The 24,562-nt window shown below is 42.8% G+C and overlaps 1 protein-coding gene across 1 annotated transcript; it reads right to left on the bottom strand.

Annotated features, from left to right (window-relative positions):
- Positions 1 to 1,385: 1,385 nt before the first annotated feature.
- On the bottom strand, positions 1,386 to 23,479 carry LOC148144530 (uncharacterized). The gene is made up of 9 exons (XM_087975383.1): positions 23,431 to 23,479; positions 23,005 to 23,319; positions 21,476 to 21,781; positions 17,999 to 18,301; positions 17,590 to 17,907; positions 13,667 to 13,969; positions 13,258 to 13,575; positions 4,406 to 4,726; positions 1,386 to 3,362 (listed from the first exon to the last, which is right to left on the bottom strand). Exons 1-9 carry the CDS (start codon positions 23,477 to 23,479, stop codon positions 2,980 to 2,982), a joined length of 2,616 nt encoding a protein of 871 aa, XP_087831509.1. The 3' UTR covers positions 1,386 to 2,979.
- Between the last annotated feature and the right edge of the window lie 1,083 nt (positions 23,480 to 24,562).

Below are 24,562 nucleotides of genomic sequence, written 5' to 3'. Positions count from 1 at the left end.
TGTCTTACTGCAACTGTACATGGTGCTGCTGAGGTCACATTGGGAGTAGTTTGTATGGTTTTACTCTCCTTATTGAAGGAAAGAGATTATTTCATTGGAGGCCGTTCAGAGAAGGTTGATTCTCTTCTGAGTAAAGTTTAAACAGTTGGGACTCTACTCGCAGGAGTTTAGAAGATTCAGAGGTGATCTTATTGAATCATGTAGCATTCCTCTGGGGCTTGACAGGGTAAATGCTAAGAAGATATTTCCCCTCATGGGACAGTCTAGGAGCAGTGGACACAGTCTCAGATTAAAGTGATGCCAATTCAAGATTGAGATGAAGAGGAAATTCTTCTGTCAGAGGGTTGTGTGTCTTTGGAACTCCTTACTGCAGACAGCTATGGGGGCAGAGTCCTTGTATGTACTTAAGGCTGAGATAGATAGATTCTTGATCAATTGGGGAATTGAGGATTATGAGGAAAGGGCAGGAAAGTCAACGTGAGGGGTGTTGGATCAGCTATGATCCTGTAGAATGGCAGAGCAGGTTTGAGGGACCAAATCCCTCGAGTTCACTAATGCTCTTTAGGAGAAGAAACTAGTATCCTGACCTGGTCTGGTATAAAAGTGAGTCCAGGCCTGCAGCATTGTGGTTGATATTTAAGTGCCCTCTGGGCATTGAGGAATAGTCTCGCCAGCAATGATCAGATCCTGAAGTTTTTTAAAAAATGTCTGTCAATTCAAGAATTTGATGGATAAATTTGAGACCATCTGCCCTTATCCGAAGAGATGATGGCTACAGAATAAGTTCTTGGTTGTGATCAGGTCCATAATTATGCAGGACTGTGTTGTTCAGGTACATAACTGCTGACTTATCTTTCAGATGATGGAATATGCTGTGTAACCCAACAGAACAAGCTGTCCTTATTCTCAGAGATGGGTTCTTTAGGTCAGATCATCTGACCTTATTGTGGGAGATAGACTTAAGTGCTGTGATGTCTGAGCTTATTCTGGAACACAAGGCCTATGGGCCTGACCCCCTTCTATGGGGGATGAAGACCCCCGGACCCAGTGATCAGAAAAACTTCAAAGTATGAAAGGATCGACATTCAACTCTTAGTTTGTTTCTAATGTGTTAGCTAGAATCTCAGAGTCAGGTCAGAAATTATGGTGATAAACTGAACATAAACCTTACACATATAGGCAGTATATGTTATTGTTCATTTGGTAGTGAAAGTTCCAATTACCTTAACAACAGTAACAAAGGTGCTGTAGAGAAAACTTAGAATAAAGAGAATGGCAAAGGCAGCAACTGTTAGTGCGTTGTCATCTCCATCCATATCTTCCACTTCTTCCCTCCCTTCTTCTCCTTTCACATCGGGAGGGACTGCTAAAACAGAGAGATATTGTGGCTGTTAAGGTTGACTGTGAACATGTCATTAAGGTCACCAGCATCTCAATAATCTGAGGATAATACAATTAAGGAGGAAACCATGGTACAGCTGCACTCGGAGCAGGAAACTTTTAGGAAAGCTTTCTCTCATTCTCAATCTGTCTGATTTTGTCTCGATCATTGCCTCTATCTTCCTCCCTCTTTCACTGCCTTCCATCTGGCCTTCGCTGATTCTCTCCCTTCTTTGTTTCATTGTCACTCTCATTGTTTCTCTCTCTCTCTTCATCACATTCATTGTTTCTCTCAAAGGAATGCAGAAACAAACAACATGAACATTAAATTGTTTCCAAAATCGTAATCTTTCCAACTTTGTCAGTTCTCGGTTTCTCTGGTGCATTATCTAATCTACAGGCTGTAACACTCAAGTTTCTGCCTCCTTGGCACTAATAACACTCAATGACCAGCAAACAAACAAGTCTCTTGTGCAGCACTCTGAGATTATCCCCACAGTCAGGATGATATCCTTTATAACTTCAAACACGTCTTCCTTTTTGATTCTATAACTACCTTGTAATATCAATTGTAGAATAGAACATCTGCTCAATGACACAAAGACTTGTAGGTGGTGAAGTGAGAGATGAAATGAGTCTGAAAGCCTATAATTCATGGATCACCGTGATGTGGTTTTGTAGCAAGCACTTTTGTTTCTGGGTCACAGGATCGTGGGTTCAAGTTTCATCACTGATCCTTGTGGTCCTCAGCTAAGTTGACACCCCAATGTAAGATTGAGAAAGTGTTGTGAGTATCGAAGAAGGTATCTCTTGATGAGATGATAAACAATGGCCCTCAGGTTGATGTATATGATCTCATGGCCATATTGAAAGAGCTGGGCGATTCTCTTCAGTGTCTCAGCCAGTCACCATTTATCTCTCAACCAACAGCAAAAAGCAGATGACCTGGTTATTATCAAGTTTTTATTGTAGAAACTTACTGTGTGCAATTTGAAATGGAGAAATCAAGAGACCAAAGGCAAGTACTGCTATGACATGATGATAATCAAAGTGTGGACTAATCACAGCAATTGACCACATCAATTTGTCTAAAATAAACCAAGATGTAAGTCAAGGAAATCACAATGGAGTGGGAGAGCTTTGTCAAGTAAAGATTCAAAAATGCCTTTCACTCTGAACATGCTGCATGCACCACAGCTCATGTCCCAAGTTATTGATTTATTTTCTCCCAAACCCATCAACAATGATCACTCTAAACTAACACTCAAACTTTTCATGTCAGGTTTATTGAAATTTGATCAGTACATTGACATACAATTAACATTCTGCGGAGTTTCACACATATTTCATACATAATCAGGGCAGCACACAAAACATTTCAAAAATCCTGAGGATCTCAGGTATTTGGAAAAAACAATGTTGGCTGATTTGAAGATTTATTTTTACTCTCAAGTTCTGAGCAATGTTGGAATTTGTTCATATTTGAAGCACATTGCTACCAGGAGAGAGGTTTCAAAGTGCTCACAACAGTTTTCTGGTTGTGTTAACCATCCATTTACAGGGATTATATAAATGGGTGATTGTATAAATCAGCAGATGTTATGAACAGGAGTTATAGCTATCAGTTAGAACAAGTGAGACATTAACCAGGTTGGGTTTACTGTGAGATTTATTAATGCTTCTGAACACATTTGTTGTAACTGACTCGTGTCCCACCACACAGGAGTATGTGGTGCCGCTGTTCCACTCCTCTGCAGAGACCGTCAAGTGACTGCCTGAATTCCAGCCACCTCTGCCGTCCTCAGTCACTGGCTGATGCATGAAGCCTGTCTTCAGAAGGGTATCATTGGCCATCCAAACCAGGTCGATCTCTGCGGGAGAGAATCCAGTGACCAGGCAAACCAGGGTCGCAGTATGAGCAGTCTCCATCTCATCCGGTGAAGGGGGCAGGAGAAAGACTTGAGGGTGAGTCTTAACATCAACTGTAAACAGAGAAAATGGAGGTTAGACTTCATATTTCACTCAGTTTGTATCTACCTGACATGTTTGTCTATTAACACAAAACTAAGCAACTTCTGCATTCCCAGGAATTCCTCTGAGATCAGAAACTAAAAGCATTTCTTTTCCTGTTGATGTTTTGGGGAGGTTGTGCAAGGATGGGATCTTCAATCTTGTTCATTGTCTCACCATGAGTGAGGATCACCTTTTCAGAAAGTGTCCAAATCATTAATGGAGCTGTGCTGTTCTTCAAATTAATTAAATTCCTTCAAATCATGAGTGATTTAAAGGGATTAAACATGGAGAAACTGATTCTAGTGACAAGCGAGTCAGAACAGACATTTCAGAGGAGTGGCAAATGAACTGGTGGGTTATTAATTGAATTTGATTTGTTCTGTTCATTATGACAACTTGGAATGCACAGTGTGAAAGAGGGTACAAGCAAATTAAAGAGTAACATTCAGCAGGGAATTGGACATAAAATTGACAATGGTAAGGTTGCTGAGATGGAGCTGATGATTCATGGGATCATTTGAAGAGCTATTTCAAAGAGCTGGCAGTGACAAGATAGACCAAGTGGCATCTTTTCAAAGTGTACTGTTTCTGAGATAAACCATGGAGAACCACTTCCTGAGGTCAACAAGGAGGGTTCAGGCATTATTCTCTTGTGGTGCTCTCTGCTCTTTCTCCTTTTCCTCAAGGTGGATTTGCTCAGATCCAGCCTCCACCTCAGACTGACCAATCTCCCTTACAGTTCAGTATTGGATTGATGGGATGTTCATGTTGAAAATACTGCTAATCCCTCTCTGCCTATCCTATTGCCATCAATCCATTCCCTAGGAGCTGGTGTGATTCACACCAAGGCTGTGTGGTGATTTCAGGTTTCATCTGTTCAGTTTTTTGATGGGGCTCGCACACATCGCTGGGCTTGTAACATAGTCTGACAACCTGTGTTAGGCTGCTCAGCATCATGGAATTAAATCACTTCATTTGCTAAGATTAGATGCACAGTTCCATGTACACGTACCTTGGGCTTTCCTGATTGACCTCTTCTCTGGCGTTGGCAAACTTCTGTCCTCCACCAAACACATACACTCTACCCCACTCTCCCACTCTGCAGCAGGGACTGTAAGTCTACTGAAGATGATCTCTTTATGTCCATTCTTCTTGGGACCCTGGGTCTTCACTCCATCTTGTCTCATGATTCCATCGACTTTCCAGGTTACCCTGACTCCCTCTAAATCAATGTGAAGTACCTCACAAAGAATGGTTGCTGTTCTGTTCCTCCAGATCTCTTCAAATGGAGGCTTGCTTATGGTGACCGAGATTCTGGAATCCAAACATTCATCTGGGAGGAGAACGGCAATGATTAATTCCTAACTCCCCAGTGGGATGTGTGTGTCACTTGCAAAGATGACAATTCATGCTCACCACCAGACATACAACTAATAACTTCCTCAGCTCTTTCAGAGGGCAGTTATGACTCAGCGACATTGTTGTGTGCATGGAAACACCAGTCAGAGGGTCAAAGAGCCATACAGCACAGAAATAGACCCTACGGTCCAACCTGTCCATGCCGAACATAATTCCAAACTAAACTAGTCCCACCTGCCTGCTCCTGGTCCATATTCCTCCTCACGTTTCCTATTCATGTACTTCTCCAAATGTCTTTTCAACATTGTAATTGTACCCACATCAACCACTTCCTCAGGATCTTCATTCTACACACAAACCATTTTGCCTCTCTTGTCCTTTTAAAATCTCTCTCCTCTCATCTTAAATATATATCACACTCTTGAAATCCCCATTATTGGGAAAAGATAACTATCATTAACCCTATCTGTTCCCCTCATTATTGTATAAACTTCTATCAGGTCGCCTCTCAACCTCCGACAGTGGAAAAATTTCCTGCCAATCCAGTCTTCTTTATAACTCAAATCTTCCAGACCCGGCAGTATCCTGGTCAATCTCTTCTGAACCCTCTCCAGCTGAATAATACCCTTCCTATAACTGGGTAACCAGAACTGGACACAGTATTTCAGAAGTGATCTCATGAAGTCCTATACAACCTCAACATGGCTTCCCAACTCTGAGACTCATTGTTCATGAGTAATGAAGGCAAGTATGCTAAATATCTTTTTACCAACCTGTCTCATGTGACGCAAACATCAAAGAATTATGTACCTGGACTCTTCAGTTCCTCTTTTCTACAACATTACCCAAGGCCCTCCCATTCATAGCATCAGCCCTACCATTATTTGTTGTACCAAAGTGTAATATCTCGTATTTATCCACATTGAACTCCAGCCATTTTTTCAGCTCATTGACCTATTTGATAAAGATCCCTTTGAAACCTTAGCAAACCTTCTTCACTGTCTGATGTACTACTAATTTTACTAACCGTGCTTTCCATATTCTCATCTAGATCTTTTATGTAAATGTCAAACAGACGAGGACTCAGAACCGGTGCCCTCGGGAACCCCGATGGTGACAGGCCTCCTGCAGGGTTGAAGTATAAGAACAGCTAGTATCTGTCCCTAAAGAAAGAACTACCAACCAAATTCCCACAGCTTCAGGGTTAATTTTTCTAATTCTGACATTTTATTTCCAATCTTTAGTTGAATTCAAATTCTGAAACTGCCTGAAATTTGAACCGTATTCTCTGGATTACTAACTGCACTTGTCTACCTTTGAACATTGTCAGGGATTTCTCCTTTCTCAACAAAGGTTTTATTTTCAAACCCCACTCAAAAGACCTGAGCTCATCATCCCGACTGATCTCCCCAATACCAGTCCTGAGGGAATGTTGTGCTGCCAGACATGCCGTCTTTTTACACAAAACAGTAAACATAAGGCCCCTCATCACATCACACATACCAAAGAGATCTTCTGGCTGCAAGTTCAGACAAGAGAAAGGGAGGTCTCCTCTGTGGCCACTCTCCCTTCTCTCTGGTTATTATGATATTGCTGTTTGTGGGCCCTTATTGTGCAGAAATTAGTTCATATATTTCTTACATTGGGACAATAACTGCACTGCTAAAAACGCATTTGATCAACAGTGAAGTATTTTGGAACATATTGACTTTGTGAAAGGCACGACAAACCTGCTATGGCTATGACATGTACATTGTTCATGTTGAACTTGAGTAGTCCTAATAAAGTTTTCAGCAGTGAGGATAAATGATTTCCATGTTGGAATTACGCCCAACACCCTACCTTCGAAGTTCTTCAGTGTGGCACTGATGGTGGAATTGGAGGAGGGATGGAACACTGTACAGACGACAACTGAGCCTTTCCTCCACTCCTCTGCACTCACAGTCAGGTAATGCCTGACACGAAATGTCTGTGCCTGTTCTAGAGCAGTCAGTCCAGCGCTGGTGTTGGAGGAGATCAGAGTGCCGTCTTTCTTCCAGGAGACGTACATGAGGTCTGGGTAGAACTCAGTGATCACACACTCAAATGTGACTGTGTTTTTATTCTTGCTCTCTTGCGGTGGTACAAGCAGCAGTCTGACCTTGGGACCTTTAGCCCCCAGAAATGTATCTATTTCCTTGTTAACCATATTCAGTGACAATGACTTCTCCAATCTTTGGGGCAGAGAATTTCACAGGTCTACCTCCCTCTGAAGAAAGTTCTTCTGATCTCTGTCCAAAATGGCCTTCCCTGTATCCTGAGACCATGACCCTTTGGTCTCCTTCAGAACAGTTCATCCCAGACTGGAAACATTAATTCTGTTTCTCTCTCTGCGGTTGCTTCCTGAACTACAGAGTTGCTCCAGAATTCTCTGTGTTTATTCCTCCAATCTGTCCAGCTTGTCTGCATTGTACATGTTGCAATGAGATCATTCTTAAATGAGAGTAAATCAACATTAAAAATTCCCAGGACAGTTGAAACATTATCTTGCATTTCTTTGATTTTACATCTTGATCAAGAAAATATTATGCAGGCAAAAAGAACACGGCAGAAATCATTGTAATCTGTTCCCTGTAAGTATGGTCAGTGCATTCACAGTGGGGACTACAGTTAGAACATAGAACATAGAAGAATACAGCGCAGTACAGACCCTTCGGCCCTCGATGTTGCGCCGATCCAAGCCCACCTAACCTACATTAGCCCACTATCCTCCATATGCCTATCCAATGCCCGTTTAAATGCCCATAATGAGGGAGAGTCCACCACTGCTACTGGCAGGGCATTCCATGAACTCACGAATCGCTGAGTAAAGAACCTACCCCTAACATCTGTCCTATACCTACCCCCCTTAATTTAAAGCTATGCCCCCTTGTAATAGCTGACTCCATACGAGGAAAAAGATTCTCACTGTCGACCCTATCTAAACCCCTAATCATCTTGTACACCTCTATCAAGTCACCCCTAAACCTTCTTTTCTCCAATGAAAACAACCCCAAGTGCCTCAGCCTTTCCTCATACGATCTTTCTACCATACCAGGCAACATCCTGGTAAACCTCCTCTGCACCCGTTCCAGTGCCTCCACATCCTTCCTATAGTATGGCGACCAAAACTGCACACAATACTCCAGATGCGGCCGCACCAGAGTCTTATACAACTGCAACATGACCTCAGTACTCCGGAACTCAATTCCTCTTCCAATAAAAGCCAGTACGCCATATGCCTTCTTCACCGCACTATTTACCTGGGTGGCAGTTTTCAAAGATCTGTGCACATGGACACCAAGATCCCTCTGCTCATCCACACTACCAAGTATCTGTCCATTAGCCCAGTACCCCATCTTTTTATTACTCTTACCAAAGTGAATCACCTCACACTTAGCTACATTGAACTCCATTTGCCACCTTTCTGCCCAGTTCTGCAGCTTATCTATATCCTGCTGTAACCTGCCACATCCTTCCTCACTGTCTACAACTCCTCCGACTTTCGTATCATTCGCAAACTTGCTCACCCAACCTTCTAACCCCTCCTCCAGGTCATTTATAAAAATGACAAACAGCAATGGTCCCAAAACAGATCCTTGCGGAACACCACTAGTGACTGCACTCCAAGATGAACCTTTGCCATCAACTACTACCCTCTGTCTTCTTCCAGCCAGCCAACTCCTAATCCAAACCTCCAACTCACCCTCAATGCCATACCTCCGTATTTTTTGCAGTAGTCTACCATGGGGAACCTTATCAAACGCCTTACTAAAATCCATATACACCACATCTACCACTTTCCCCTCGTCCACCTCCTTAGTCACCTTCTCAAAGAATTCAATAAGGTTTGTGAGGCACGACCTGCCCTTCACAAAACCATGCTGACTATCCTTGATCACATTATTCCTATTCAGATGTTCATAAATCCTATCCCTTACAATTCTCTCTAAGACTTTGCCCACAACAGAAGTGAGACTCACCGGCCTATAGTTACTAGGGTTATCCCTATTCCCCTTCTTGAACAAGGGAACCACATTTGCTAGCCTCCAGTCTTCTGGCACTATTCCTGTAGACAACGAGGACATAAAAATCAAGGCCAATGGCTCTGCAATCTCCTCCCTTGCTTCCCAGAGAATCCTAGGATAAATGCCATCAGGCCCAGGGGACTTATCTATTTTCACCCTTTCCAGAATTTCCAACACCTCTTCTCTACATACCTCAAAGCCATCCATTCTACTTAATTGTGACTCAGTACTCACATTGACAACAATGTCCTGTTCCTGATTGAATACTGACGAAAAGTATTCAATGTCTCCCCAATCTCTTCTGCCTCCACACGCAACTTCCCACTGAGCTGTGGTGATGAGTGACTTTTTGATGTGACGATGTTAATCAAAGGCATCTGTGATTTATGAAGTGCAGTAAGAGAGACAGATATAAACTCATTAGATAAAGGAACAATTGAATCAAGACTTGTTTGAAGGGCTTGTGCCCAAAACGTCGATGCTCCTCAGATGGTGCCTGACCTGCTGTGCTTTTCTCGCACCACACTCTTGACTCTGATCTCCAGCATCTACAGTCCTCACTTTCTCCTTGTTTATTCACAGGCTTCTTGTGATTCTGTGCATCATGTTGTGATGTGGAACATACTGAATCAATGTCTCTTTTCTAGTCGCACTGAGCTAGGATTGCCTCAATTTTTACATGGTGTATCTTTGTTCAAGTGTCTCTGTTGTCTCACATCCTCCTATCTCGGTAATCTTTAGCAGGCCTACAACTCCCTCTTCATCTATGTCAGTGATACAGATCGTGAATAGCTGCAGCCACCTGGTTTTTCTCTTATCCCTTTGCTTTCTGTCCATTAACCGCGCCTCCATCCATGCTGGTATATGAGAGTGCTTTTTCATTGTTTCATGGGATTGGAACATCATTTGCAGCGTTTGCTTCCCATCCTTAACTGTTCTGGAAGATGTGGTGGTAAGTCATGTTCATCAAAAGCTGCAGTACATCTGGGGTAGGTCGAGCTCCAGTCTAGCTGTTATGAAATGAATTCCTGAATTGTGACTGTGCAACATTTATGAAGTTTCAATGTAGTTGCAGATCAGACGTGTGTGGCTGGGAGGGGAATTGACGGGGCACTGTTCTATCGCTCTGCTTTTTTTGGTCTTCCAGCTGGTAGACATTTCTGGGATGGAGGCTTGTTGAGATGTTGCAGTGTACTTTGGACACAGAACACACTGCTGTCATTGCGTCGTGACCTAACATTTTTCTTCTGTATGTTTGAAGTGAAGCAGATTGGTACACTTCACTGTATTCAAGGCACTATTTAAATCCAAACTCCTGTTGATTTTGGACACAGAAATTAATAATCTTGGCATTTTCAGTCCTGACAATCTGTGAAACAGATGAAGCAAGAGAAGCTCATGTCTTGCTATGGTTGGGAAACATTTCTCCACAACCCATACATTCCCCTCTACTTCACACCAAACACTGGACGAGCAGAAGAGTGATTTTATTCAATTCTTCCAAAGTTTTATCCTTTACATCCGTTTCCCAAAGGATCATCATCAGATATCACAAAACTCACTGGATGTCCTGTGCCTGTTTCATGCACACATTCACAGTGCAGGTCATAAATGTGCTGTCTGCTTTATTCCACAATCCTGGTTTTCCCCTTGTCACATCCGATTAATACTTGGGTCTGGGCCAAAACCATCAATGAACACTGGGATCCACTGGGTTTCTTCAGTTGATGTTCAGCACACAGTATCAGCCTGACAGGAATAAGTACTTTTTGAATTTACAAGGTTCTTGCTTTTCCCCCTGGCCTTTTATTAAAACAAATGGTGAACACTTATTGGTTCAGAAGATATTTACAAGAATGTTGCCAGGGTTGGAGGGTTTGAGCTATAGGGAGCGGCTGAATGAGCTGGGGCTGTTTTCAGTGGAGCATCAAAGGCTTATAGGGGTTGATAAAATCATGAGGGGTATGGATAGAGTCAATAGTCAAGTCTTTTCCCTAGGGTGGGGGAGTACAGAACTAGAGGGTAAAAATTCAAAAGGGATCTGAGTGGTAACTTTTTCATGGAGAGGGTGGTGCCTGTATGGAATGATCTTCCAGAGGAGGTGGTGGAGACTGGAATAATTACAACATTTAAAAAGCAACTGGATGGTCATATGTGCAAGAAGGCTGCTCACAATTACCAAGGACAATTAGGATTAAGCTACAAAGGCTGGCTTTGACAAGCAATGGTCACATCCTGTCATAGAATAAAAACTAATTTCCTTTCAACTTACTGATGGATTGAGATTGATTGTGTTGAGGCCTGTCATAGGATATCGTTGAAAGTTTTTAAAACATATTTTGATGGGCATTCAATGATTTTAGACTGAGTTTTGTTTTGCACTGTGTTGAATTCAAACATTCTAATGTTTATGAGTTGCTCATCCCTGCTTTCCACTATGGCCATGTCTGAACATTTCACAGCCCCCCATTACAGGCTACCTCCAATGATAAAGCCTCAATGAGTGAAATTGAGAAATGCTGATATTATTGGGTAATTGTAACTAATTAAATATACCATTCCTAAAAATTATTTAAAAAAAGGATTCCACCAGCATCTTTCTTGTGGACACGGAGTGCCCTGTCATTGACTAATATTGTCCCAGGAGACGGACAAACGATATTATTTTCATTTCTACTACACAGGAATCTCACCCTACACTTGCTGAATTTGAATTTCTGTGTTCTGCTTCATTAACCTTTCTCAGCACCATATCACTGAAAGGGTTGAACTTACTGGTTCAATTGAAGATATCTGGCTGTTGTATCCCTGTCCATCCCTTTCACCCATTTCCAATTCTGCAGTCTTTCTGAGTCAGAGGATGCATTGTAAGTCTTGGCTACTAGAATCAGACCAGAGAGGTAATGGTCAAGCTGTGAGGCTGAATCCAATCCAAACTGGCCTGGTCAAGTTTACAAACCAAAATGACTATATAGATAAGGATTGGATTGGTTGGGAGAATTTCAGATAGGTCTGTATCTCTTCCGTATTTGCATACTTTAATTAAGACAGTCACCACAGACTGATTTGCAACCCAAACAATTTGCAATAAAATTCAACGGACCATTTGATTCATGATCAATCACTTTATTTCACAGATTTGTTGGTGGCATTTATATTGGTGTTGTGCACCATCAGGGAGTGTCAGGTTTAAATTAGTCTGAAACAGGAACCTTGGCATACACCCAGAACAAGAGCAAGGAGGGCAAGAGCAAGCAGCATTTCCACCTGGAACTGGAAGATTTGCATTTCCACCTGGAACAGGAAGAGTTGCAGATTTAAGATTTGTACATTTTCACCTCCCAATCCCTGTGCTGGGAATGTGGGAGCTCCACCCAGCCCCTGAATACTGCAACACCCTGTTTATTTAGGAAATTCAAGGCACACCACCATGTAAACCATGACAAGCTTTTGCACCTTGACCAGAATAGTCAGATTAGAGGAGCTGCCCTGCACTTTACGTGGGTCAGGGGTCAATTCTGAACTAAAATGGGGAACCAATATTTCACTGAGAAATCAACCTGTGGAGCTAGTTCTCTCGGGAGGCTGTGGAAGCAGATCAGGGCAGTTCAATGAAATGCAATATTCACAAATCAATATTTGGAAGGCATTAGAAAAGAAACAGGTAGGAGCTGAGTTGAACTTTAGACACTCCCCATATGGCACTACAGTTTTAGGCCGTGCCCCATTTGCTTTCCTGCAGTCACAAAGGGTCTTGGTCGGCAAGAGTTCAAGTAAACTTCCCAGTCCCTTTCACTGATGTTAACTTTTTATTTCCAGCCTTTATATAAAGCCAGATTATCAAAGTACTTTGGAGGGAGTTGATCTGAGTTCTGTGGCTAATTAGCTAACATTTCAGCTTTATCTTCTTGGTGGGACTCTCTCATCAAGATCAGAAAGTTGTGTGTGTCCAAAGCCCACTCTCTGTCATCGAGTGTATAATCAATGCAACACATCAGTGTCAACACTGAGGCAGTGCTGTTGGATGTGGCAATGCCCTGTCTTCCTGTCAAGTGAAACAAGAAGATCCCACAGCCACTAACTTGAAGATGACAACTGGGAAATCCCATTTATGCCCTGGATAATACTACAGCAGTAAAACTCCCTTTCCTGTTCACCTGAACATTACGTGTGCAATTAATTGGCAGGAATCATGCACCACAATAGTCATTAAACTTCAAAAAATTCCTTGCTGGCTGCATTGTAAAGTGCTTTGGAATCCGAAATTGTGAAAGGAGTTACACAAAGAGCAATTGTGTTTTTCTTTCTTCAGTTGCCCTGATCTCAAGATTAGTTTCCCATTCACATAACTACAATAATGTACATCATTACTGTCAGCATTAAACATGACTGGCCCAATTACAGGTTATAGTAATGAAGAGAAAAGTGTGTCAATGTTGGAGTCAGGTCCAGCACCTACCTTGGACATTCTTCACCTCCTTCCTGCTGTTAAAGTTGGAGGGTGGATGACTCACTGCACAAGTGAAGACTGAGCCTTTCCACCACTCCTCTGTGCTCACACTCAGGTAGTGCCTGACACTGAATGTCTCTGTCTGCTCCAGAGCAGTGGGGTCAGCACGGGTGTTGGAGGAGGTCAGGCTGCCATCCTTCTCCCATGAGACCTGTATGCTGTCCGGGTAAAATCCAGTGATCACACACTCGAGTGTAACTCTGCTCTGATTCTTGATCTCTTGGGCTGAAGGAGGCAGCAGTCGGACTTTGGGACTTTTTGGCTGAACTGGAACCAACGAACAAAACAAAGATGGTGTTAAACATTTTCCTTTGAGGTTAGCAATGTCAGTTATATAATTTTTCATTCACTTGCCTACCTTTTATGCTCCTTGTTCGTTTTGACACGGGAGAAGAGGAGGAACCACTTTGAGCAGAGCACACAACCTCCATCCCATTCTCCCACTCCTCTGCTGTAGTTCGGAGTTGGCTGATGACCATGTATTTGGTGCCTTCCTCTTTCTGTTGCTGCGTTGTAACCCCTTCACTTCTCTGCTTCCCATTCACATTCCAGGTGATCCGGATCTGGCTGGGATCAGAACAGACTGCCGTACACAACACAGTAGCAGTCCGGTTGATCCAAACCTCTTCCTTAGAAGGATTGCGAATAAAAACTGATATTTCTAGGAATGGGAAAGGAAAAGTTCAGAAGAATTGAAATTGTTTTGTGTCGGGAGTGACATGCCAGGACAGCAAATGTGGTAGGAGACTGACAGGACAGGAGGTGTCAGGAGGATTCAGAATGTTAAGAGAGATTTTGCTGTTGATGAGAAATGGTGACAGATCAGCACAGAGGAGAATTTTGTCTTCAGTATTTTATAATGTGCAAAATCATCAGCTGATACTGGATGAAATCACACACCAGTTAATCTCACATTGAATTGAACATTAGATAATCTCAAGATTGTTTAAACGTTGTCACATAGTCCTTGGCTTGCACTCTGACTGCGAAAACATAATCAGAGCATCAAGGTCCTGCTACATCCTCTTTGAATGCATTTGCTGTGATTATGACCAATAGATTCACAATGAGGACTGCGATTGAGTTGTGGGTTTAGACAACATGTAACTGTCACAATGTTAATAAAATGGAAACTCTGTGAAATGCAGTGAGATAAATGCAGATGCTTCACAAAAGATACGACTGAAAAATGGCTTATTCACTGAAAGCACCTTCAGCCCAGTCCCTGATTTGTGACATTGAGCAGATTGAAGCAATGAGGACCTCTCACCTCTTTTAGAAACAGCCTTGGAATGTCTCAATTTTAAAATGCTTATCCTTGTGTTTATGCCTTTCCTTAGTCTCCCATCTCCTTATGTCTGTCACACTTATCAGCTGCACATGTGTCAGTGAACTCTACATTCCTGCAAATCTGACCCTTTCTATATCTCCCACGCCTTTCACTCCAGCACTGGTAGTTGTTCCTTCAGGCACCGAGGCCCTGACTTCTAGAAATCCATCCCTGAATCATGATTACATGTCCAACTCTCAGTCCTGTAAGGTGCTCCTTAAGAACTATTCCTTCTCCCTGATATCTGCTCCATTGGCTAAGTGTCAGTTTCTGATTGATAACTCTCTAGTGCAACACTTTAGGACCTTTTCCTGAATGGCAGCTTATTGTAGGTAACTCTCTGTGAAGGAAGATGATTAGTTTGCAACAAACACAACAGCCCATAAATTCAGAGGGAGTGTCAAAAATCCCCCTTGTGCTAGTGTTTGGGGGTCATTTGGGCAAAGCATGTACATCCTGCCCCACACTGGCATGTCTGAGTTGTGGGAGTAGGAAGTGGATGGTTTACCAAACGCTTCACACATTTTCCCCATTGCTACTAAATTTCCAAACGCTCGTTGTCATTTCAGATATCCCACACTCAGCACATGTTCTGAACACTTTTTAGGCACATTGCACCCAAAAATCACAACTCCCTTATATATTATGATGTTAACTGTTGACTGTAATGTAAAACATAACTGTTATTGCATCAAGATGAAGTCCTCAATGAGCTTTGAGAATCAACTCCCCGGCTGCATTTTCAGATGATATTCAACACACGGTGTCCAACAAGAGCATAATTTTTATTCCCTTGAGATGGGTTTGGTTTCTCTCCCCTCCTCACTTTTTACATATGATACTGAACAGTTCCCAGACAAAAATATTGAAAAATTTGAGAGATTGATTACATTGAAGTTAATCACATTCTGTTGTCAGTAAGTTGTAATCATTGGTTTAATGTACACAATCCTTAGGCAGTGTGTATAAACATTGGGTGTGGTCAGCAATTTGACAGCTTGGATTTAATATTCACATTGGTAATGAGAAATATTCTGATATTTGTAAACTGCTTAACCCTGCCTTCATAAGTGACCAAATGTCACCATCTAACTATCCCTAATGATCAGTGATCTCTCAGCACATAAGCTCTCAGAGTAGTGGAGAACACGCCTTGTTGTTGTAAAATCCTGATACTGTTCAGCAAACGAGGTTCAATTTCATTTGCCCCTCAAAACCCATAAACTTTCTGAGCTGGCTATTTTGTGTGGATTGAAGTGTAATGGACTGCGGTCAATAACTGGGTAATGGGTACATCGGCAAGATGGCAGCAGAGTGGACACTCCAGCTGGAGCTCCTCTGCTCCACCAGTTCCTTTTCTCTTTCCCTTCTCTTTGCTGCAGTTTTTGTTTCTTCCAAAACTTTTAACTTCTAAAATTACCCAGAGGAATGGAGAAGATGATTCCCAGACTGGAGGGAGTCATTGGTGAGACCTGGAGGTGAGTCTGAGACTAGGATGGCACAGGGGGAGAGTCTGAGACCAGGACGGCACAGGAAGCAAGTCCTTGTGTGAGTTCTGGACCAAGGTCATCATGCGAATGTGACTCCTGGACTGGAGGCTGTCATGGGAAGATGAGTCCTGGACTGGAGGCCATCCATGGGAAGATGAGTCCTGGACTGGAGGCCGTCATGGGGAGATGAGTCTTGGACTGGAGGCCGTCATGGGGAGATGAGTCCTGGACTGGAGGCCATCCATGGGAAGATGAGTCCTGGACTGGAGGCCGTCTTGGGGAGATGAGTCCTGGACTGGAGGCCGTCATGGGGAGATGAGTCCTGGACTGGAGGCCATCCATGGGAAGATGGGTCCTGGACTGGAGGCCATCCATGGGAAGATGAGTCCTGGACTGGAGGCCATCATGGGGAGATGAGTCCTGACCGGAGGCCAAGAGTACTGGACGCAGGTCCCAGGGGCAAGGCCCAGACTGGAGACCAGAGGGAGAAGGCAAGTCCCACAAGCAAGTCCTGGACTGCAGGTAACCACCGGGGAGGAGAGGTCCTTGCAGATTGGAAGCAAAGCCTCGAGTTCTGAAGCCCAGTGTAGTCTTGAGGCTCGGTACTGACACTGACTTGGAGAAAAGTAGCTTGGGTACTTTTTAAAAACTTTTTATTCTTATGCTGGACATTGAGTAATTCGAGTACTTTTCAGAACATAGAACAGAATATTACAGTAGAGTACAGGTCTTTTGGCCCTCAATGTTGCACTGGTCTGTAAGACCCATCTGAAGCCGCTCTAACCTACACTATTCCATTCTCAAAACCTTTCTCTTCCTCTGGTAGACTTTATTTATTCATCTTTCAATTCTGTAACAAAGACTTAAGTATCTGTACCTAGGTCTCCTGTACCTAAGATGGCAGCATAAGCAGCTACATTGCAAATTTTTCACTGTACTCATTCGAGTGCACGTGTCAATAAAACCAACTCGAATTCTAATTCCAATTTGAATAGAAGATTTCGCATTTCAACAGTCAAACAGTTCTCAAAGTTTACTGGGCCGTATTGGGCCCAGTAGATTTCTCGTATTCTCTCTCAGCAACTCCACTGACAACCAACATCTTTACAATAGAACAACCTTCTTTTACCAGATCAAGGTGATTCATTCACAACCAACCCATCAATGGATTCCAGACATTTGTTGGTCACATTTATATTGTCTTCAGAGAGAATGATGTCAAAGTTCTCTACACACAGGAACCTCGCCACACAGTGAGAACAAGAGCAACCACCATTCCCACCTGGAACAGGATGGGTTCTGTTCCTGTCTCAAACTGGAAGAGTAATTCGACCTTCATTGCCCTGCAGTAAAGAGTACGGAACTACACGCAGACACAATATTTTGTCTTTTTGAACTGGCAGGAGGAGAGTTTCTATGAGGATGAATTATGTCAATCTTGGCATCAGGCTGAGAACTTACCTTGGACATTCTTCACCTCCTTCCTGATGTTAAAGTTGGAGGGTGGATGACTCACTGCACAGGTGAAGACTGAGCCTTTCCTCCACTCTTCTGTTCTCACACTCAGGTAGTGCCTGACACTGAATGTCCCTGTCTGCTCCAGAGCAGTGGGGCCAGCACGGGTGTTGGAGGAGGTCAGGCTGCCATCCTTCTCCCAGGAGACCTGTATGCTGTCCGGGTAAAATCCAGTGATCACACACTCGAGTGTAACTCTGCTCTGATTCTTGATCTCTTGAGCCGAAGGAGGCAGCAGTTTGACTTTGGGACTTTTTGGCTGAACTGGAACCAATGAACAAAACAAAGATGGTGTTAAACATTTTCCTTTGAGGTTAGCAATGTCAGTTATATAATTTTTCATTCACTTGCCTACCTTTTATGCTCCTTGTTCGTTTTGACACGGGAGAAGAGGAGGAACCACTTTGAGCAGAGCACACAACCTCCATCCCATTCTCCCACTCCACTGCTGTGGTTCGGAGTTGGCTGATGACCATGTACTGGGCGCCTTCCTCTTTCTGTTGCTGCGTTGTAACCCCTTCACTTCTCTGCTTCCCATTCACATTCCAGGTGATCCAGACCTGGCTGGGATCAGAACAGACTGCTGTACACACCAGGGTGGCAGTCTTGTTGATCCAAAGCTCTTCCATGGAAGGATTTTGGAGAAATAGAGAGACTTCTGGGAAAGGGAAAGGAAAATTTTCAGAAGAATTGGCATTTTCCGGTATCAGCAGGTGTCAGATGTTTAAGGAAGGCTTTGCTGTCATGAGAAACAAGAAATATAGGGACAGAAGTGGCCTGGAACTGGAATTGTTTTTAATCCAGAACATCTGGAGCAGATACCTGATCATTAGAAAATCCAAGGGTTATTTAAAACATGTTTTGTGGTTCTCAGTTTGTAAGTTTTGACCAAGAAAGTACAATCAGTGCATTAAGAAAGAGCCAGATCCATTTTGAATGTGTTTACCAAGTGATCAAGAATCCACTGCGAGGACTGTAATTGAGTTGTGGGCTGAGCAGTTTTCAGAGACAACAGTATTAATAAATGTAATCTCTAATTTGTGAAATGGAGTGAGACAGAGATACAAACTGCTCAGCAAAACGAACAACTGAACAAATTTGTTTTCACTGGGTGTGACAGTGGATTGATTCCTGACGTTGAGTACACCAAATCAAAAAGAAGCTCATTTCTTTCAACCACACACTGTTGCTGGCACCTCTGTGTTGGCATTGTTGGCTCATATCTCACTTGGGTACAAATCTCAAAGCTGGCAATTCAGGGCAGACCAGAGGGAGTGCTGCACTGTCAGAGGTGTTGTCTTTGGACGAGAAATGAAAATGAGGTCCTGACTGCTGTGTCAAGTGGAAGGTACCGATGGCAGAGCATTATTCTGCAGAAAAGCAGGAAGGTTACTGCTGATATCCTGGCCAATTTTATTCTCACTCACTGGGTCATTCTGTACATGGCTGCCATGTTTTCTACATTATAAAAGTGACTTCACATTAAAATACTTAACTGGCTAGGAAGCACTTAATGATGTCATGTGGTTGTGAAAACGATACATTAATGCAAATCGTTCTTTACTTTTCCTCTCATTCAGGTCAGCACTGGAAGTTTCTGTTTTATGATTCTCATCCTAATGTTCCATTGCCTTGGCCTTTCCTCTATCTGTAATCTTCTTCAGCTCTACAATTATCTGGAAACTCTGTACAACTCGGGGTGTGAATCCTCTGTTTCCTTTGTCCAAATATTGGTGGCCAGATCCGAATCTGTGGAACTCACTGCCTAACCCTCAGTGACCTGTTCTCTCTCTTTCTCTCTCCCCCTTCAAGACACTGTTAAAAACCACCTTACTGGCCAAGCTCTTGGTCACATCCTCATTCCACCATTTTTTGGCTCAGTACCAATTCCTCTCTGGCTTTTTACCAGCTTGGGATGTTTAATCACATTTGAGGATATGTAAGTGCAACATATCACTGATGATCATGCCTGTGAAGGAGGTTGGTTCATTTTTGCATTGGGACAGTAAACCCGGTGTATCATAGGAAGTAATAAAAGTCCTCTCTTGTTGCAGGTTGGGGATCATTTGTACATAATATGTTCCCCATCCTCTCTAATTTCATTCAAGAGCTATTAGACTGGAGGGATAATAATTCATTGAATTCGTCATATGTCCTTCTTCTTAGTTGCCTGTCATAGGATCACTGTCACTTCAGATATCCTGCAGAGCCCCATGTGTTCTGTACCCAATCAGTGTACAAACACATTCATTGTGCAAACCACAACTGGGGTATCTGCTTTGATCCACACTGATTGTTCTCTGTCTATATCATATTGAGTTAATACTTGCAGAGGGAATGATGACTCTGTCTGTGTCCTGGTCAAAACCATTCATGAACACTGTATACCAACTCCTCTGGCTGCAGTTTGGGCTGATGTTCAGGACAGTGTCTGACAGGGTCACGCCTGTTATTAGCTTCAGATGTTCTGCTTCGCTCGCCCACCTTTCAGACAAGATGTTGAGTAATTTCCTTCCAGGTTATCATTGATCATTCTATTAGTAACCAAGTCTTAATGTTTGCTTTCCCACAATCAATCCTCACAGGGTCAGAAGCACTCCCCATACCATTATAAAATGGTGAAATCACAGGGTAAGGGGCAGTTCACTCCACATACCCTCATGGAGACATTAAAAGGAACTTTGTCAATTTGAATTCCTTGTGAACATCATGTACCTTTCATTGACCATTGTCAGTATCCAGGATTGAAGGGAACTTCTCCAATTTTACTGTCCTGTGTTTCCACCCAAAACCTACCAGATTGTACAGGGCACCAGATAAGTCCTTATGGCCTGAATTACCAACTTGCCTCAGGACCAACATCATTGAAGAAAGAGACCAAATCCGACTTTATTAGATCAAGGTGATGGCCCCCATGGGTGACAAATAATCGTCAAATTTTTGTCAACTTGAGTCAAAGCCAAGTGGTGAGGGTCAAACTGTGAGATCAGGACATTTCAACCTAAACCAGTACAGGTCACCAAACAGTAACCACTTCAATAAGGAGTGGGAAACATTAACCTGGGCTGTCACTTCTCACAGTCTTTACACTATCATTCTGACAGACTCCATGAGCTGGGGATTTGAACCTGCCAGATGACTTGTAATAAAACTCAACAGCCAATTCCATTCATAATGAGCTCACAACTTTATTTGACACCTTTGTTGGGCACAGTTATATTGGTGCTTTTCACCGTTTTTGAGGGTCACATTAAGGTTAGTGTGGTAGAGCAGTACTGGCACAAACTCAGAACAAGAGCAAGGAGGACAACTGTGGCATGTCGGTTTTTCACCTGGAATTGGAAGAAATACAAATTTAAATGTTATACATGTTTCCCTCTCCTCCCCTATGTCATGGACAAGCTCCCTCAGGAGATCGTTGAAACAGATCATGGTAATTCATTCAAATTCAGCATTGGAAAGATTTCTTGATGAAACAGCACTTGGGTAGCAGTGGGAGGAAACAGAAGGTCATTTGAACTGTGGATGGTTTCAGAAGACCATTTGATATCTCGTCTGATTTTCTTTCTACTGCTGTCACGTCGAGTAGCATGGAATGAGGGTTTTAATAGGCAGGCAACCCCACCCAGGTGGTCTTCCTGTTTCATACATTACATTACAATACTCCACTCAGATGTGACTTTAATATCAAAACAGAAAATACTAAACATCTCACCTCTCCCTGCAATGAAGGACAGTAATTCAAAAATTGTAACTAAGTGTTCAGGCATTCAGTCAATAGGAGATTGAATTTCTAACAGGGTATTCTTTCTCCCCATCAGACTCTACTTACCCTCTTGGTACTTCATGTTGATCCTGGTATTGAAGCTTGTAGCCTCATGGATCACTTCACAAGTGTATTCATCCCCTTTCTTCCAATCTGCCACCTGTACAGTCAGGTAAGAGATTGTTTCAAACATATTGCCTTTTCCCTTTTTGGAAGGGAGTTTGGTACCCGATTGGCGCACTCCAGCTTTAAACCAGGAAACCTGTACACTGTCAGGATAGAATCCAGATAGCATGCACCCCAGGGCAGCAGTAGTTTGATTGTAGACAACTTCCGGGGATGGAACAACAGAGAAGACGTGGGGAGCCTGAGCTGTGGAAAGATACAATATTTCAGATGATGTGATCGTTTTGGAAACAGACCTCCCCCAACATCGAAAGAAACCATCACAATGCCAGTGCCTTCAATATTGATTTTGATTCACTTGGGAATAAACAGCCTGATGAGAATGACCATGAATGTGAAGTGAGCTGGGTTAGAGAGTGCTAGCAGCATATCTACGGTCTCCCAAGTGAAGCATCACATTTTACTGGGATCTGGAGCAAAGGCAGGTAACTGGAAGTTGAGGTGGAGGTCACCCATGATCTAATGAAATGGTGGAGTAGTCTCAAGGAGCTGCCTGGCCTCCCGCTGTTCATGTGCCATGGCTCGGCAGCTCCTTCAATGCCATACTCATATTATCTAGATATCTCTTGATGTCAAGAGCATCTCGAAATCTATGAATCTCTGTTTTGATCTGAATGACTGAGCTTCCACACTGCAAGGTTTTGGGAGTGTGTGTGAAATCAGGTCAACAACCAGTAAAGGATGGAGAGGAATTGTTTCCATTTCCAGCGAGATCACTTGTAATAAGTGATACAATAAACCCAGGTTGGCATGAGGACGTTTTCCTTTGCAAACATAGCAATTTGTTTGAATCTTCCTGAAAGGGACCGGTGAAGCAGATTCAACTGTATTTTCCGAAAGAGAAACGGATTATTATTGAGAATACAAAACATTGGGAGGATCGTAGATAAAGAGCAGAGCAGTGAAACAATTTTGCATCTTTGATAATGCTGGCACAGATTTCCTGGGCTAAATGACCTCCTTTCCTGTATGATTTTCTAAATCAGGATCTTGTTGGTGATATGTTAAAGGGTGGGTGCAGGGCTCTAATATTGAAGCTGGATCAGAAAGTGGACAAAGTTATGGGATTCGTTTCCTGTGTGGCACAACCCCATCCCTCCAGCCCTCCCCCCTTGCCCTAGTCCCGATATTCAGTTTCACTGACTTGAGCAGAACTGAATGCTGGGATTGTGGCATCACAGGCGCTGACATTGTTGCCCTGCCTTGGGTAGTTTGGGGTGATTTCTCATGGGTCTTTATTTAGCTCCCAGCAGCACTACTGTTAAGCCAGGATAGAGTATGTGGCTACAAGAATTCATTTGTGGTCTCTTTGGACAGAAACCTCCTTCACTGGTTGCTGAAGGTTCCTTTCCAACTTCATCCCCTGATCCTAGTACAGTTTAGAATGATACGTAAGCTCTTGTACTAACGTGTCGGCTTTTTGATCTCGGCTGTCACCATTTCATCTGACTTGTAACCCGCTTTGCAATGGTAGACCTTGTTGGCATCCCATTCGGATGCAGAGACTTTGATCACACTGCTCATTGTGTATGTCATATTTTGCCCCAAGACTGCTGGATAGTTAATGACTCCAGTTGTGATCACTCTATTGTCACTGGACCATGTCTGATCGATGCTCTTGGGCTGGAAATCCTTGACTAGACAGAGGAGGCTGATCTCATCTTGGTTGGAGCTTGTCTCACGGTAAGTACTGGAAGCATAAATGGAAGGTTTGATCTGGACATCTGAAACAGAAATAGATTGACCCAGTAAATAAATCCATGGCAATTAGATGAAACTGGAGAGATTGTGTTAAAGCTACAACCAGCTATTTCTGAAAACAATTACACTGTTACACAGAGAGTTTACACACTTATAGATCAGCTGCGGCTCAGTTGGTCTCATGGTCACGTCAAAATCAAAAGGTCATGGGTTCAAGCTCATTTCAGAGTTGAGCTGATACTGTTGGAGTGTTCCACTGTTTGAACCACCATCCACCAGATGAGAAATTGAACTGGAAACACAAACTGATTAATTAGTCAATCAACTAATTAATTTAATATAGAACTGACAGCACCAGATGGTACTTTACATAAATGGAAGAATCTGGCTCCAAAATTATGGTGATAGCACTAATTGTTTTGAGGTGACATTGATTGAGGGATTAAAATACCATAGATTCTAAACAAGTGACATTTCTAACCTGAAGGCAATGGCAATATGGGCAAGAAAGGATTCAGGACTCAAAGAAATATATTGTCTAACAGGCCATGAGTTCAAAACCTGCCCTGGTAAAGTGAGATGGTTAAAGCTGTTGACTTGTATGGACTAGCAGCAGATCACACAATCTGGAGAAGTTGACAGATTGTGATACAAACCCTTAAGGTTCTTCATGGAACAGAATCTGTCACACTAGGGACAGGCCAAGGATAAGAAGGGCAATATTTCAACTGTCCAGAGAAATATGTACAACCACAGACTGTTAATCTTGTGATTCAGTCTTTCAGATTTTCCATCTCCTTCCATGCTATATTGATATTATCCCCATATCCCTCGATGTCAAGAATAATTAGCTATCTGTGAATCTCTGTATTAAGTTAATGACTGAGCTTGCATGCTGCAAGATTATGGAGTGTGCGTGAAATCAGATAAACAACCAGTAAAAGCCAATGTGTAGTTGGTGATTGTCAGTGAAAGGGGGAGCTGGTGCTGGGTAAGGGATTAAATTATTATTGAGGTTACTTTGGGAAAACATTGGACAGTTCGGAATTGGAGGACAAAGCAGAGACAGTCCACATTATCAGGCAGGAATCTTGCATTATTCAGAGAAACAGCAGATTGACATCAACCCCACAGGCTTGAATAGGCTGGAATATTGTTTGAGAGTGAAGTCAATGTTGTGTCTGATTCATTCAGTTTGAAAATGGTTAATTATCTCGTGATCTTATTGTTGTTTTTCTAAATATTGGCTGCTGTGTTCCCGACATT

Source organism: Chiloscyllium plagiosum, unplaced genomic scaffold (genome assembly GCF_037043375.1).
Source record: "Chiloscyllium plagiosum isolate Xiang-an unplaced genomic scaffold, Cpla_swu_hap1 HiC_scaffold_27, whole genome shotgun sequence".
Classification (NCBI taxonomy): Eukaryota; Metazoa; Chordata; class Chondrichthyes; order Orectolobiformes; family Hemiscylliidae; genus Chiloscyllium; species Chiloscyllium plagiosum.
This window is presented reverse-complemented; position numbering and strand designations above follow the sequence as displayed.